The sequence below is a fragment of the Oncorhynchus kisutch genome, linkage group LG28, assembly GCF_002021735.2.
Source record: "Oncorhynchus kisutch isolate 150728-3 linkage group LG28, Okis_V2, whole genome shotgun sequence".
NCBI lineage: Eukaryota > Metazoa > Chordata > Actinopteri > Salmoniformes > Salmonidae > Oncorhynchus > Oncorhynchus kisutch.
Window position 1 is genome coordinate 19,158,172 of NC_034201.2, and position 17,846 is coordinate 19,176,017.

A 17,846-nucleotide genomic window follows, 5' to 3' on the forward strand; every position below is an offset into this window, starting at 1 on the left:
GAGTCTATGTCCTGACGAATTGAGGCTGTTCTGAGGGCAAAAGAGGGTGCAACTAAATATTAGGAAGGTGTTCCTAATGTTTTGTACACTCAGTGAACGCTTGTATTGTATAACACATACAGTACCAGTCAGAAGTTTGGACACACCTACTCATTGCAGGGTTTGTATTATTTTTTTAAACAATTTTCTACATTGTAGAATAATAGTGAAGACATCAGAACTATGAAATAACACATATGGAATCATGTAGTAAGCAAAAAAGTGTTAAAATGACCAAAATATATTTTAGATTCTTCAAAGTAGCCACCCTTTGCCTTAATGACAGCTTTGCACACTCTTGGCATTCTATCAACCAGCTTCACCTGGAATGCTTTTCCAACAGTCTTGAAGGAGTTCCCACATATGCTGAGAACTTGTTGGCTGCTTTTCCTTCACTCTGCGGTCCAACTCATACCAAACAATCTCAATTGGGTTGAGGTCGGGTGATTGTGGAGACCAGGTCATCTGATGCAGCACTCCATCACTCTCTTATTGGTCAAATAGCCCTTACACAGCCTGGAGGTGTGTTTTGGGTCATTGTCCTGTTGAAAAACAAATGATAGTCCCACTAAGTGCAAACCAGATGGGATGGCGCATCACTGCAGAATGCTGTGGTAGCCATTCTGGTTAAGTGTGCCTTGAATTCTAAATAAATCACAGACAGTGTCACCAACACCCTCACACCTCCTCCTTCATGCTTCACGGTGGGAACCACACATGCAGAGATCCTCCGTTCACTTACTCTGCGCCTCACAAAGACACGGCGATTGGAACCAAAAGTCTAAAATTTGGACTCATCTAATGCCCAATGCTCGTGTTTCTTGGCCCAAGCAGCTCTCTTCTTCATATTGGTGTCCTTTAGTAGTGGTTTCTTTGCAGCAATTCAACCATGAAGGCCTGATTCACACAGTCTCCTCTGAACAGTTGATGTTGAGATGTGTCTGTTACTTTTATTTATTTGGGCTGCAATTTCTGAGGCTGGTAACCCTAACGAACTTATCCTCTGCAGCAGAGGTGTGTCTTCCTGAGAGCCAGTTTCATCATAGTGCTTGATGGTTTTTGAAATTTTCCAGATTGACTGATCTTCATGCCTTACAGTAATGATGTACTGTAACTTCTCTTTGTTTATTTGAGATGTTCTTGCAATAATATGGACTTGGTCTTTTACCAAATAGGGCTATCTTCTGTATACCAACCCTACCTTGTCACAACACAACTGATTGGCTCAAACGCATTAAGATGGAAAGAAATTTCACAAATTCACTTTTAACAAGGCCATTGTTAATTGAAATGCATTCCAGGTGACTACCTCATGAAGATGGTTGAGAGAATGCCAAGAGTGTGCAAAGCTGTCATCAAGGCAATGTCACTATTATTCTACAATGTAGAAAATAGTAAAAGAAGACAAATCTTGGGATGAGTAGGTGTGTCAAAACTTTTGTCTGGTACTGTACATAAAATAATATGTCCAAGGATGTCATAGCAGTGATAGCACAGCCTTGAATCAAAACATGGACACAAATACAGGATTAAAAAGCCCTGTTCTGGTGTGTCTGACCTTGACGCTGATGATGCTTCTCTAAGTGTTGAATAATGGATGTCTCTCCCTCTCTCTATTTCTCCATCTTCCCCTCCTCTACTGCAGTCTGGATTAGAGCCACAGTCTGTAAATGCTCCATCCTCCCTGTTAGTACACTTCCTTCTTCTCCCTCTCTTTTAATGCAGTCATTCAAACACAAACTGTCCCAAAGCAGCCATAGCATATGAAGAGCTCTGGAATCTACTAATCTCTGGCTCTATAACTCCATCTATAGTTGTGTTGTGGGCTAATCAGAACAGTTCTCTGAGATATAAACCTCATAGGTTTATGAGTCATAATAGTGTGATTTGGAAACGTGCAGTAAAATATATGCTGTATACTACAATAGCTGTGATCAATGAATTCTGACTCATTGTACTGTAGGTACTGTGCATTCGGTAAGTATTCTGACTCACTGTACTGTAGGTACTGTGCATTCGGTAAGTATTCTGACTCACTGTACTGTAGGTACTGTGCATTCGGTAAGTATTCTGACTCACTGTACTGTAGGTACTGTGCATTCGGTAAGTATTCTGACTCACTGTACTGTAGGTACTGTGCATTCGGTAAGTATACTGACTCACTGTACTGTAGGTACTGTGCATTCAGTAAGTATTCTGACTCACTGTACTGTAGGTACTGTGCATTCGGTAAGTATTCTGACTCACTGTACTGTAGGTACTGTGCATTCGGTAAGTATTCTGACTCACTGTACTGTAGGTACTGTGCATTCGGTAAGTATACTGACTCACTGTACTGTAGGTACTGTGCATTCGGTAAGTATTCTGACTCACTGTACTGTAGGTACTGTGCATTCGGTAAGTATTCTGACTCACTGTACTGTAGGTACTGTGCATTCGGTAAGTATTCTGACTCACTGTACTGTAGGTACTGTGCATTCGGTAAGTATTCTGACAATTTCCCTTTTTCCACATTTTGTTAGATTACACACTTATTCTAAAATGGATTAAATAAAACACTTTCCTCACCAATCTACACACAATACCTCATAATGACCAAGCAAAAACAGGGTTTTAGACATTTTTGCAAATGTATTACAAATAAAAATCAGAAATACCTTATTTACATAAGTATTCATTTGCTATGAGACTCGAAATTGAGCTTCATTTGCTATGAGATTCGAAATTGAGCTCAGGTGCATCCTGTTTCCATTGATCATCCTTGAGATGTTTCTACCACTTGATTGGAGTCCATCTGTGGTAAATTCAATGGATTAGACATGATTTGGAAAGGCACACACTTGTCTATATAAGGTCAAAAACCAAGCCATGAGGTCGAAGGAATTATCCGTAGAACTCTAAGACAGGATTGCGTCGAGGCACAAATCTGGGGAAGGGTACCAAAATATTTCAGCAGCATTGAAGGTCGCCAAGGACACAGTGGCCTCCATCATTCTTAAATGGAAGACACTTGAAACCACCAACCCTGAGCAATCTGGGGAGAAGGGCCTTGGTCAGGGAGGTGACCAAGAACCTGATGTTCACTCTGACAGAGCTCCAGATTTCCTCTGTAGAGATGGGAGAACCAGAAAAACAACCATACCTGCAGCACTCCACCAACCAGGCCTTTATGGTAGAGTGTCCAGACAGAAGCCACTCCTCAGTAAAAGGCACATGACAACACCACTTGAAGTTTGTCAAAAGGCAACTAAAGGACTCTCAGACCATGATAAATAAAATTCTCTGGTCTGATGAAACCAAGATTGAACTCTTTGGCCTGAATGACAAGCGTCACATCTGGAGGAAACCTGGCACCATCCCTACAGTGAAGCATGGTGGTGCCAGCATCATTGTGTGGGGATGTTTTTCAGCGGCAGGGACTGGGAGACTAGTCTGGATGAAAGATGAACAGAACAAAGTACAGAGAGATCCTTGATGAAAACCTGCTCTAGAGCGCTCAGGACCTCAGACTGGTATAAGGTTCACCTTCCAACAGGACAATGACCCTAAACACACAGCCAAGACAACGCAGGAGTGGCTTCGGGACACTCAATCGAACATCTCTGGAGAGACCTGAAAATAGCTGTGCAGCGACGCTCCCCATCCAACCTGACAGCTTGAGAGGATCTGCAGAGAAGAATGGGAGGAACTCCCCAAATACAACAAAGTATTGAGTAAAGGGTCTGAATACTTATGTAAATGTGATATTTGCATTATTATTATTTTTAGACATTTGAAAACATTTGTAAAAACCTGTTTTTGCTTTGTCATTATGGGGTATTGTGTATAGATTGACGAGGCGAAAAAACTATTTAATCCATTTTAGAATAAGGTTGTAATGTAACAAAATCTGGAAAAAGTCAAGGGGTCTCAATACTTTCCGAATGCACAGTATATGAAATCCATAAAATGGCTGATAAATATAGACCATTGATGGGTGCTGAGTTTGATTACTGCAGTGACAGGCTGGTGCCAAATGTTTAGAGCAGTGTTGATGGATAAGACACAGTTGCTCCACCATCTTAGAAAGGGGCCTATAGCCCCCTCTGCTGGTGCATGAGGTAAACAACCCATGATACTTTCCCAACAAAAACATTTATATTGCTCACACTTAAAATATATGAAGAACACAACAGGCCCTGGCTGAGGGTTTAGACAAGTGTCTTTGACAATAAATACATCAATATGATTTCTATCACACATTCTTAGTATATTTTCAGTGTATATATGGATTGCATTTGGATTACTGATATAGTGATATTTTGGTTGTTCATTTAATTCCTTCTGACTTTTCTTAATTTTAGATGTTAGATTATTTGTATACTAGCTATACATTTTACTGCACTATTAGGAGCTAGTAACACAAGCATTTTGCTGCACCCACTATAACATCTGCTAAAAACTGTCTACGCGACCAATACACTTTGATTTGATTTGACATAATGAGTGACATCTTTCATTTAAAGGAATAAGATATGTATTCATATGAATTGTTGTCAATGTTACATAAGATATCAATATATACATAATAGATGTAATACATGGCTATGGGATGGCAGGGTAGCCTAGTGGTTAGAGTGTTGGACTAGTAACTGAAAGGTTGCGAGTTCAAATCCCTGAGCTGACAAGGTGCAAATCTGTCGTTCTGCCCATGAACAGGCAGTTAACCCACTGTTCCTAGGCCGTCATTGAAAATAAGAATTTGTTCTTAACTGACTTGCCTAGTAAAATAATAATACATTTTAAAAAATGACTGTAGTATTGTTCGGAGTGTGTCCCAATATGACATGCACTGTTACTATGCAAACTAGATTGAGTGTTGCTTTTCAATTGGTGCATCCAGGGGCCATCAGAGGGGATGTGATATGAGAGGAGTCAGAAGCCATCACTCTGACGTCTCTCCAGCATGTGCCGACTGCATGCCATGCCAGGCTGTCTGACTTGGACTAGAAAGCCTAGGTCACTGCTAATATGTCCCATTCACCCACTTGAATTATCATGCATAGGTAATCATGTTGATACTGTATGCATTCTATGTGTCTTGGAGGTTACGGACTAGGGCAGATACAGTCTAACATCTACATCCTTCTCTCTCTTTGTGTAACGGATGTGAAATGGCTAGCTTAGTTAGCGGTGCGCGCTAAATAGCGTTTCAATCGGTGACGTCACTTGCTCTGAGACCTTGAAGTAGTGGTTCCCCTTGCTCTGCAAGGGCCGCGGCTTTTGTGGAGCGATGGGTAGCGATGCTTCGAGGGTGACTGTTGGCGTGTGCAGAGGGTCCCTGGTTCGCGCCCAGGTCGGGGCGAGGGGACGGGCGTAAAGTTTATACTGTTACATTGATGAGGCGGACTGCAATAGCATCGAATAGTCCCCGCGATATGCAACTGTTCAGGGAAGTCAGGAACCAATACACGCAGTCAGTCAGGAAAGCAAAGGCCAGCTTTTTCAAGCAGAAATTTGCATCCTGTAGCTCTAACTCCAAAAAGTTCTGGGACACTGTAAAGTCCATGGAGAACAAGAGCACCTCCTCCCAGCTGCCCACTGCACTGAGGCTAGGTAACACGGTCACACCGATAAATCCATGATAATCGAAAACTTCAACAAGCATTTCTCAACGGCTGGCCATGCCTTCCTCCTGGCTACTCCAACCTCGTCCAAAAGCTCCCCCCCGCAGCTACTCGCCCAAGCCTCCCCAGCTTCTCCTTTCCCCAAATCCAGATAGCAGATGTTCTGAAAGAGCTGCAAAACCTGGACCCGTACAAATCAGCTGGGCTTGACAATCTGGACCCTCTATTTCTGAAACTATCCGCCGCCATTGTCGCAACCCCTATTACCAGCCTGTTCAACCTCTCTTTCATATCGCCTGAGATCCCCAAGGACTGGAAAGCTGCCACGGTCATCCCCCTCTTCAAAGGGGGAGACACCCTGGACCCAAACTGTTACCATCCTGCCCTGCCTATCTAAGGTCTAGAAAGCCAAGTCAACAAACAGATCACTGACCATCTCGAATCCCACCGTACCTTCTCCGCTGTGCAATCTGGTTTCCGAGCCGGTCACGGGTGCACCTCAGCCACGCTCAAGGTACTAAATGATATCATAACCGCCATCGATAAAAGACAGTACTGTGCAGCCATATTAATCGACCTGGCCAAGGCTTTCGACTCTGTCAATCACCATATTCTTATCGGCAGACTCAGTAGCCTCGGTTTTTCTAATGATTGCCTCACATGGTTCACCAACTACTTGCCAGACAGAGTTCAGTGTGTCAAATCGGAGGGCATGTTGTCCGGTCCTCTGGCAGTCTCTATGGGGGTGCCACAGGGTTCAATTCTCGGAATGACTCTTTTCTCTGTATACAATGGGGCAAAAAAGTATTTAGTCAGCCACAAATTGTGCAAGTTCTCCCACTTAAAAAGATGACAGAGGCCTCTAATTTTCCTCATAGGTCCCCTTCAACTATGACAGACAAAATGAGAAAAAAAATCCAGAAAATCACATTATAGGATTTTTAATGAATTGATTTGCAAATTATGGTGGAAAATAAGTATTTGGTTTATAACAAAAGTTTATCTCAATACTTTGTTATATACCCTTTGTTGGCAATGACAGAGGTAAAACATTTTCTGTAAGTCTTCACAAGGTTTTCACACACTGTTGCTGGTATTTTGGCCCATTCCTCCATGCAGATCTCCTCTAGAGCAGTGATGTTTTGGGGCTGTTGCTGGGCAACACGGACTTTCAACTCCCTCCAAAGATTTTCTATGGGGTTAAGATCTGGAGACTGGCTAGGCCACTCCAGGACCTTGAAATGCTTCTTATGAAGCCACTCCTTCGTTGCCCGGGCGGTGTGTTTGGGATCATTGTCATGCTGAAAGACCCAGCCACGTTTAATCTTCAATGCCCTTGCTGATGGAAGGAGGTTTTCACTCAAAATCGCACGATACATGGCCCCATTCATTCTTTCCTTTACACGGATCAGTTGTCCTGGTCCCTTTACAGAAAAACAGCCCCAAAGCATGATGTTTCCACCCCCATGCTTCACAGTAGGTATGGTGTTCTTTGGATGGAACTCAGCATTCTTTGTCCTCCAAACACGACGAGTTGAGTTTTTACCAAAAAGTTCTATTTTGGTTTCATCTGACCATATGACATTCTCCCAATCTTCTTCTGGATCATCAAAATGCTCTCTAGCAAACTTCAGACTGGCCTGGGCATGTACTGGCTTAAGCAGGGGACACGTCTGGCACTGCAGGATTTGAGTCCCTGGCGGCGTAGTGTGTTACTGATGGTAGGCTTTGTTACTTTGGTCCCAGCACTCTGCAGGTCATTCACTAGGTCCCCCCTGGTGGTTCTGGGATTTTTGCTCACCGTTCTTGTGATCATTTTGACCCCACGTGGTGAGATCTTGCGTGGAGCCCCAGATCGAGGGAGATTATCAGTGGTCTTGTATGTCTTCCATTTCCTAATGATTGCTCCCACAGTTGATTTCTTCAAACCAAGCTGCTTACCTATTGCAGATTCATTCTATACTTTTGTTTCTGGTGTCCTTTGACAGCTCTTTGGTCTTGGCCATAGTGGAGTTTGGAGTGTGACTGTTTGAGGTTGTGGACAGGTGTCTTTTATACTGATAACAAGTTCAAACAGGTGCCATTAATACAGGTAACGAATGGAGGACAGAGGAGCCTCTTAAAGAAGAAGTTACAGGTCTGTGAGAGCCCAAAATCTTGCTTGTTTATAGGTGACCAAATACTTATTTTCCACCATAATTTGCAAATAAATTCATAAAAAATCCTACAATGTGATTTTCTGGATTTCTTTTTCTGATTTTGTCTGTCATAGTTGAAGTGTACCTATGATGAAAATTACAGGCCTCTCTCATATTTTTAAGTGGGAGAACTTGCACAATTGGTGGCTGACTAAATACTTTTTTGCCACACTGTATATCAATGATGTTGCTCTTGCTGCGGGCGATTCCCTGATCCACCTCTATGCAGACGACACCATTCTGTATACTTCTGGCCCTTCCTTGGACACTGTGCTATCTAACCTCCAAACGAGCTTTAATGCCATACAACACTCCTTCCGTGGCCTCCAACTGCTCTTAAACACTAGTAAAACCAAATGCATGCTTTTCAACCGTTCGCTGCCTGCACTCGCACGCCCGACTAGCATCACCACCCTGGATGGTTCCGACCTAGAATATGTGGACATCTATAAGTACCTAGGTGTCTGGCTAGACTGTAAACATCTCCAATCCAAAATCAAATCTAGAATCGGCTTTCTATTTCGCAACAAAGCCTCCTTCACTCACGCCGCCAAACTTACCCTAGTAAAACTGACTATCCTACCGATCCTCGACTTCGGCGATGTCATTTACAAAATGGCTTCCAATACTCTACTCAGCAAACTGGATGCAGTTTATCACAGTGTCATCTGCTTTGTTACTAAAGCACCTTATACCACCCACCACTGCGACCTGTATGCTCTAGTCGGCTGGCCCTCGCTACATATTCGTCGCCAGACCCACTGGCTCCAGGTCATCTACAAGTCCATGCTAGGTAAAGCTCCGCCTTATCTCAGTTCACTGGTTATGATGGCAACACCCACCCGTAGCACGCACTCCAGCAAGTGTATCTCAATGATCATCCCTAAAGCCAACACCTCATTTGGCCGCCTTTTCTTCCAGTACTCTGCTGACTGTGACTGGAACGAATTGCAAAAATCGTTGAAGTTGGAGACTTATCTCCCTCACCAACTTTAAACATCTGCTATCTGAGCAGCTAACCGATCGCTGCAGCTGTACATAGTCCATCGGTAAATAGCCCACCCAATTTACCTACGTCATCCCCATACTGTTTCTATTTATTTACTTTTCTGCTCTTTTGCACACCAGTATCTCTACCTGCACATGACCATCTGATCATTTATCTCTCCAGTGTTAATCTGCTAAATGGTAATTATTCGCCTACCTCCTCATGCCTTTTGCACACAATGTATATTGACAAATTTTTTAAATTATACTGTGTTATTGACTTGTTTATTGTTTACTCCATGTGTAACTCTGTGTTGCTGTCTGTTCACACTGCTATGCTTTATCTTGGCCAGGTCGCAGTTGTAAATAAGAACTTGTTCTCAACTAGCCTACCTGGTTAAATAAAGGTGAAATAAAATAAAATAAAATGCTGTTGACCCGGATCACTGGTTGCTGCGGAAAAGGAGGTCAAAAGGGGGGTGAGTGTAATGTATGTGAAATGGCTAGCTAGTTAGCGGTGCGCGCTAAATAGCGTTTCAATTGGTGACGTCACTTGCTCTGAGACCTTGAAGTAGTGGTTCCCCTTGCTCTGCAAGGGCCGCAGCTTTTGTGGAGCGATGGGTAACGATAGCTTCGTGGGTGCCTGTTGTTGATGTGTGCAGAGGGTCCCTGGTTCGTGCCCGGGTATGGGCGAGGGGATGGTTTAAAGTTATACTGTTACACATGCATCTGTGTGTGTGTGTGTACTGTACCTCCGTCGGGCAGGTTAGCCCAGTAGATGACTCTGAAGCCGAGCAGGATGCCGTTGAGAGCGTCTTTAGGAGGGGTCAGCCAGGATAGAGAGATAATCTCTGGAGACGCTGCTGTCGCCTGGACGTTCTCTGGAGGCCGGCTGGGAACTGTCACAACCAGGGAGGAGGAAAAACCTCAGTCTCCAAACAAGTAGAATGAACAGAAGAGTTTACTGAAGAGATGAGAATATTGAGATACTCTTGGAAGTGAACTTCATAATGCTTAAAACTAGTGTTTTGGGACCAAGCCTTCATCGGGTATGTTTTTAGCCATGACAAAAATGACCAGCCATGCATGACAATACTGAACATGTGATAGACACAGTCTCACTACACCAGCAGTACCAACATCATCCACAAGATGTCGATAAAATTCCATCCTGGGAGTTCACTTCCTTCAGAGACAAAACATCAGCTGTTTGACCCTTGATGCACCACAATACTAGAATAATAGAATACCCTAATGTTTGAAATCAGCAAGATGTTCACTGTCCACGATATTATTACTGATAGCTAAAGGCAGACTGTGTGTTTGTCCTCCTCACCGTCCTCCAACGTGGTAGAGATGACCTCCTGGGAGGAGGGTCCTGTCCCAGCGCTGTTGCTGGCCTGCACCACCACCCCATACTGGGTGAACTTCTTCAGGTTGTCCAGGGTGACGCTCTCACTGTGGTCGTTGTCCCCCGTCGTCTCCATGCTGATGACGTTGAACTGGTAGTTCCCCCCGGTGCTGAACTCCCTGTAGCCCACCTGGTAGCCACGGATCGCCCCGTTCTGGAGGTGCTTCTTAGGGGCCTGGTGAAGGACGGAGAGAGGGAGGGAAGAGAGGGGAAAGTACATTTAGATCTTACATCTTTACATCTTCTTGAGGACAGAATAATGGTTGTGGCCCTCGATGACCTGATATGTAACAGACCATGTAGCTAGTAGACCACTGAGCTACAGTAAGTTCTTCTCAGTCCAGATGGAATTGATTGAACATATTTTACCCTCCAGGAGACTCTGATGCTCTGAGAGGAGAAGGCTTCAAGCTGCACATCTTGTGGGGGACCATCAGGAGCTAGAAGGAAGAACATACATCAAGGTCATTCAGATGTGAGCTACTGTCAGTTGAGTAGAGGAGGTGCAGGAAGGCAGAAATTAGTCAGCAAAGGAATTAAACTATCCAGTCTGAGTGTATTCTGAAGATTATTCCAGGCTTAAGGCAAAGATCCTGAGACATGGAAGGCTAAGGTTCTACAGTATCTTTGGGTAGACCAGAGTATTTGGTCTCAGATGGCCCAGCCCACTTGAACAGTAATAAAGATGGAGGTCATGTTTATGAGAGGTCATGTGGGACAGAGTCAGAAGAGAAGTGAGAGAGAGAAGTGCTGTATGGGGATTGGGAGGAACCACCAAAGGGAATGGGAGCAATTTACAGAGGGGCTGGCCAGTGATCTATTGACCGCAGTGTGACATTTACAACATGGTCTGCTAATTGAAAAGTCCCGCTTTTAGTGCAGGGTCAGCGTGTGTTCAATAATGCAACGGAGCCAATGGAGCTGATGTCACTCTGCTGTTAATGAATTGACTTCCTCATCCCCATTACCCTCTTTTCTACCTCTTTCATCCTAGTCACTTATGTAGGTCTTTCATTTTGCAGTTGATCATCCTGCCTGTTTGCCTGCTTTACCTTATGTATTTATGTAGTGCAGCAGTCTAAATGTGTATGTACAGTATAGCTACGCATGTCTGTGTGTGCTTGCCTTGTTGTTGTTGTATGTCTGTGTCTGCATGCTGTGTGTGTATACATATGACCAGTGCTGGTCTAATACCTGCTTCGTCTGTGGTGATCGTGAGTTCGTTGCTGGCCTCACTCTTGCCGATGTGGTTCTTGGCGAACATGCGGATGCTATATGTGGAGGAGGGGTGCAGGTCTATGATGGTGGCCTGGTTGAGCTGGGGAGACACGTCTTTGGTCCTTTGGGCCATTTCCCAGGAGCCTGTGGGGCCGGGGTCAAGGTTTATAGGGGTTAGTGAGGACCACTAAGTGGGGCTGTAGGTCAAAGCCTGCTAAGTGCATTAGTCTGCTGTATTGAATTATACTGAGAAAAATATCAAATATCATAAAAAATCTTTATCTGGAAGATAAGAGGAGCACACTCAGCTTAACATGAGGATACTGAGAAGAATTTAATCAGGAGAGACCTTAAAAATACACAAGAAGTGAAAATATTTGTATTCTGTGCCATACAGAAAAGATAACTATTGTTTGTCTTGTACCTGATTTGTTCTTGCACTCAATGTCGAAGCCTGTGATTGGGCTGTTTCCATCGAAGCCCATGGTCCAGCGGAGGGCGATGGTCCTGTCCTTCACCTCTCTGATCTCCACCTCAGGAGGGTCCGGGGGCTCTGAGGGACACCACAAAGTCACAAACAAGGTTATACAACGCTAGGGTGTTGTTTATGCATCATTACCCTAATTGTGGGGTTATATTTTGTATTTCATGATGTTTTCATGACAATTGTCAGTGGTAGGCAGCTGTACCTTGCACTGTTAGCTGAATGATCCCTCTGTCTTCACCATAGGAGTTGATGGCATGGCAGGAGAAGAAGCCAGAGTCTTCCCTCACTGTAGGCCGGATCTATGGGAAGGGGAAAAAGAGAGTCAGCTACATAGATGAGGAAATACATGGAAAATACACATTCTGGGCTATATCATTCACAGACAGGGCTCATGATGGGCCATCATCAAACCTGTCTACAAACTGACTAACTTAATGCAGGCTTTTGCTACAACGCTTTGCTCCAAGCAAATGCCCTGCATACCCAGTAGTTCTCCACCTGGCCTCAGCAGAGGTAACTGGGAATAGGGCAGCACCATTCCAATGGTGTGTCTGTATACCTGCAGGGTGGAGATGACCTCGTCGGCCACCTCTTTGACGGTGACGACGTAGCGGTGGCTGCTCTCTGGGTTGATGATGCGCTCTTCCTTCTCCCAACGCACCATGATGGGTTTCTCCCCGTGGGCCGTGCAGCTCATCCTCTTCTCACTGCCCTGCGTGGCCAGCGTGGTGTTGGGGTATGACGTGATCATGGCTGGAACTGGAAGGGAGAGAGAAAAAGGGGAGGGAAAGAGAGAGCGAGCGAGACAGACAGACAGATGGACAGGGAGAGAGAGAGAGAGAGAGAGAGAGAGAGAGAGAGAGAGCGACAGCGAGAGAGAGAAAGAGAGACAGGGAGAGAGAGAAAGAGAAAGAGGAGAGGAGGAGGGAGGGAGAAAGATAGAGAAAAGAGTAGAAGGGACATGTTACATTAGTTATGAAGTAAGACAGGCTGAACATAAACAAGTTTAGCCATAATCCAATTCCAGTTGGACATCATAGTGATACCTGTCACATGGAGGGTCGTTAAAAGACGGGAACAGTGCAACGAATCAAATCTCTCTGTTCAAATGACACTTAATTGAGTCATAGTATGGCTGACTTCAGTGGTTGCTAAGTATTTTGGTTTACATTCTGCAGACATTGCTCCAATTTCTAACATAAAAGACAGTGAACGCCATGCTTCTTGTTGAACTGTGACAACAAACATCTTATGACAACAAGCAGCAAAGGCTTGGATCTGAGAAAATCCCTATTGGCCGGTCCCTGACAGCACACTAGGACAGCACACTACACACACTAACGACTCACACACACAGCTCATTACCCCCACAACCGAGTGTGCAATGACACATACACACACGGCTCCTGTGATATGATGGAAAGTGTCAGGCGAGGGGTCGCAGATGTTTAAGCTTCATCTCTTATTCATTCCCGAGCCATTTTGAGCCACGCTGAAGAAAAATAAGGTTGATTTATTTTGCATGAAAACTATGAATTTTTAGTGAGATGCACTTGAAGTAGTGAGGGAAAAAAATAACTCCTCACCCTTTCGGTAAATGTTAGCGTTTTGAGCAACGGTAGTCTCATTGTGCCATTTAAAGTGGCTCCGAGGTGCAAAGTTTACCCCAGACAGAGACTGACTCTACACTAATGGGTTAATCATAAACTATAATGAACTGTTAAGACCTCAACCACTACACTCTTAGAAAAAAGGTGCTATCTAGAACCTTAACGTGTTCTTCGGCTGTCCCCATAGGAGAACCCTTTGAAGAACATATTTTGGTTGCAGGTAGAACCCTTTTGGATTCCATGTAGAGAACCCAAAAGGGTTCTTCTAAGAGTGTAGTATTACCATGATTATGACAAAGGTAAGCTCAAACTAGCCTAGCTAGAGCCCTCCAATGGGACACGGCAGTGTTGATGCGTAGTCAATGAAACGCCTATTGTACAGAAGGACTACATGAGGTGAGGTGGCCATCACTCAGCGGGAGATCACACAGACAGGACCAATGTAATCAGTGTGCGAGTGAGAGAGTAGCACAGCTGTGTATGTCTGCCCCGAGGCACATGCCACGGTGCCAGGCTGTTTCATGGGCCTGTAATTGCTGTGTTGATGTATTTTTTAAATATCCGGCAGAATTATGGGTAGAGGAACATGGCTCTGGGGGCAGGGGGGCGAGGTGACTCCTCCACTGGGAGACTCAAACATTGGACAGCCACTCATTTTTTTTTTCTCACACAGTGCACTACATAAACACACATGCACACGGTTTAATTAGCAGTACTGACTGATATGTGTATCTCTAGCTGACAGAGTAGAGGTTAGGAGAGCCCCGTTTCTAAGCCTGAAGCCCAAAGGGCAACAAACATGATGCATGTCAGCCTGCCTCACTAACTGCCTGCAGGGAATTCTGGGATGTTCTGCTCCCGCAAGACAAAAGCTGCAGCTCCCCCTCCCAGGCTCCCTTTCACCTGACCAGGTTACCATGCCAACTAGCATCGGACAATCTATATCTCCCTCTCCCTCTTTCCCTCCATCCCTGTCCTCAAAGGAGGCCATTTATAGTATCCAGGAATAGAACATGGAGCAGCCATTGATTTTCTACAGGACCGTGATTACATTATCCCAGCCCAGAATGTCGCAATGCAGACCCAAAATAAAAACAGGAATATACAGTACCAGTCAAAAGTTTGGACAAACCTACTCATTCAAGGGTTTTTCTTTTTTTATTATTTTCGACATTGTAACACATATGGAATCATGTAGTAAGGGGGTCTCCATCAGCCTATCCTCCGGATACCATCCTCAAACACTTATCTCCCTCACTAGCTTTAAGCACCAACTGTCAGAGCAGCTCACAGATTACTGCACCTGTACATAGCCCACCTATAATTTAGCACAAACAACTACCTCTTTCCCAACTGTATTTAATTAATTTATTTATTTTGCTCCTTTGCACCCCATTATTTCTACTTTGCACATTCTTCCATTGCAAAACTACCATTCCAGTGTTTTACTTGCTATATTGTATTTACTTTGCCACCATGGCCTTTTTTGCCTTTACCTCCCTTCTCACCTCATTTGCTCACATTGTATATAGACTTGTTTATACTGTATTATTGACTGTATGTTTGTTTTACTCCATGTGTAACTCTGTGTCGTTGTATCTGTCGACCTGCTTTGCTTTATCTTGGCCAGGTCGCAATTGTAAATGAGAACTTGTTCTCAACTTGCCTACCTGGTTAAATAAAGGTAAAATAAAACTAAAAAAACAACAACGGAATGCCTGAATCAAGAAATATGGAAGTGCCTTCGCCAACACTGCACCCACCAACCACACGAGTGAGGTTGCTATCTAGCCTGGGACGAATATGCACAGAACTCCCTGGTGCATTCCTCACTCCATCTCACTCCTTTTCAGTGTGTCCTCAGATACCAACCCCCCAAGTTCCCATGGGAGACAGAGCCCGGAACTGTGCCTGCCGTCGATGAGTGGTTTCGACGGAGTGAGCAGGTTTGGGAGACCGCACATCGGCACATAGATCAAGCCTCCCTCTCCCAGAAACAGTTCGCTAACCGGCGTTGCCAACCTACTCCACTCTTCCACCCTGGGCAACATGTGTGGCTCTCAACCCGGGACATCTGGCTTCGTGACCCCTGCAAAAAGTTCAGACCCCGGTTCATTTGTCCCTTCAAAATAACATGCAGCATCAATCCTGTCACCTACCATCTCCAGTTGCCCCGCCGTTACCGGATCTCCTCACCCTTCCATGTGTCCCTTCTCAAGCCTGTGAGGTACAGCCCTCTCCATCCTCCAATAGTGCACCTTGGCACACCCCCTCTGCTTGATGTCGGCGGTGCACCGGCTTATTCCGTCCAGGCCCTCCTTGATTCCAAGCGCCTGGGAGGTCGCATCCACTACCTGGTGGATTGGGAGGGGTACGGACCCGAAGAAAGGTCCTGGATATCCTCGAACCAGCCATGATCCTGGCTTTCCACCATAACCGTCCTGAGCGTCTAGCTCCACGTCCCTGGGGGAGGACCCTTGCTCAGCTTCCTAGGCCTTCAATATACACTCAATTAGTATTTGGTAGCATTGCCTTTCAGTTGTTTAACTTGGATCAAACGTTTCAGGTAGCCTTCCACAAGCTTCCCACAATAAATTGGGTGAATTTTGGCCCATTCCTCCTGACAGTGCTGGTGTAACTGAGTCAGGTTTCTAGGCCTCCTTGCTCGCACACGCTTGTTCAGTTCTGCCCACAAATATTCTATAGGATTGAGGTCAGGGCTTTGTGATGGCCACACCAATACCTTGACTTTGTTGTCCTTAAGCCATTTTGCCACAACTTTGGAAGTATGCTAGGGGTCATTGTCCATTTGGAAGACCCATTTTCGACCAAGCTTTAACTTCCTGACTGATGTATTGAGATGTTGCTAAAATATATCCACGTAATTTTCTTTCCTCATGAAGGCATCTAGTTTTTGAAGTGTACCAGTCCCTCCTGCAGAAAACACCCCCACAACATTATGCTGCCACCCCCATGCTTCACGGTTGGGATGGTGTTCTTCAGCTTGCAAGCCTCCCCCTTTTTCCTCCAAACATAACAATGGTCATTATGGCCAAACAGTTCTATTTTTGTTTCATCAAACCAGAGGACATTTCTCCAAAAAGTTCCATCTTTGTCCCCATGTGCAGTTGCAAACTAGTCTGGCTTTTTTATGCCAGTTTTGGAGCAGTGGCTTCTTCCTTGCTGAGCGGCCTTTCAGGTTATGTCGATATAGGACTCGTTTTACTGTGGATATAGATACTTTTGTACCTGTTTCCCCCAGCATCTTCACAAGGTCCTTTGCTGTTGTTCTGGGATTGATTTGCACTTTTCGCACCAAAGTACGTTCATCTCTAGGAGACAGAAAGCGTGCGTCTCTTTCCTGAGCCGTATGATGGCTGCGTGGTCCCATGGTGTTTCTACTTGTGTACTATTGTTTGTACAGATGAACATGGTACCTTCAGGCATTTGGAAATTGCTCCCAAGGATGAACCAGATTTGTGGAGGTCTACAATTATTTTTCTGAGGTCTTGGCTGATTTCTTTTGATTTTCCCATGATGTCAAGCAAAGAGGTTTGAAGGTAGGCCTTGGAAGACATCCACAAGTACACCTCCAATTGACTCAAATGGTGTCAATTAGCCTATCAGAAGCTTCTAAAGCGATGACATCATTTTCTGGAATTTTCCAAGCTGTTTGGACTAGCGTCCCACCAAGACAACATCCGATGAAATTGCAGAGCGCGAAATTCAAACTACAATTTTTTAAATATTAAACATGAAAATACAAGTGTCTTACATCGTTTAAAAGCTTAACCAAACACGTTGTCAGATTTCAAAAAGGCTTTACGGCGAAAGCATACCATGTGATTATCTGAGAACAGCGCGCGCATACACCAGCATTAAAAACATTTTTCAAACCAGCAGAGGCATCACAAAAATCAGAAATAGCGATAAAATAAATGACTTACCTTTGAAGATCTTCCTCTGGTTGCAATCCCAAGGGTCCCAGCTACACAACAAATGGTCGTTTTGTTCGCTAAAGTCCTTTATATCACAAAAAAATATTTAATTGGTGCGTTTGATTCAGTAATCCACTCGTTCAACATGCAGACAAAGGAATCCCAAAAGCTACCGGTAAACTTCGTCCAAACAAGTCAAACAACATTTCTAATCAATCCTGAAGTACCCTGATATGTAAATAAACAATACAATTTAAGACGGAATGTAGTAGTATGTTCAATACCGGAGATAGATGACGAAGTGCGTGCCCTCATTCACGCGCACCACAAGATTAGAGTCCTCCTGAGGGAC

At 44.5% G+C, this 17,846-nt stretch overlaps 1 protein-coding gene across 2 annotated transcripts in view; it reads right to left on the minus strand.

Moving 5' to 3' along the window:
- The window catches only part of dscama (Down syndrome cell adhesion molecule a), a 222,492-nt gene that overhangs the window by 13,161 nt on the left and 191,485 nt on the right, over positions 1 to 17,846 (minus strand). For both annotated transcript variants that reach the window (XM_031808380.1, XM_031808379.1), the window contains exons 12-18: positions 12,506 to 12,705; positions 12,149 to 12,245; positions 11,884 to 12,012; positions 11,436 to 11,603; positions 10,611 to 10,681; positions 10,167 to 10,416; positions 9,583 to 9,729 (exon numbers count right to left, since the gene is read on the minus strand). In XM_031808380.1, coding sequence (XP_031664240.1) covers positions 9,583 to 9,729; positions 10,167 to 10,416; positions 10,611 to 10,681; positions 11,436 to 11,603; positions 11,884 to 12,012; positions 12,149 to 12,245; positions 12,506 to 12,705 — 1,062 coding nt within the window. The remainder of the gene's footprint in view (positions 1 to 9,582; positions 9,730 to 10,166; positions 10,417 to 10,610; positions 10,682 to 11,435; positions 11,604 to 11,883; positions 12,013 to 12,148; positions 12,246 to 12,505; positions 12,706 to 17,846) is intronic.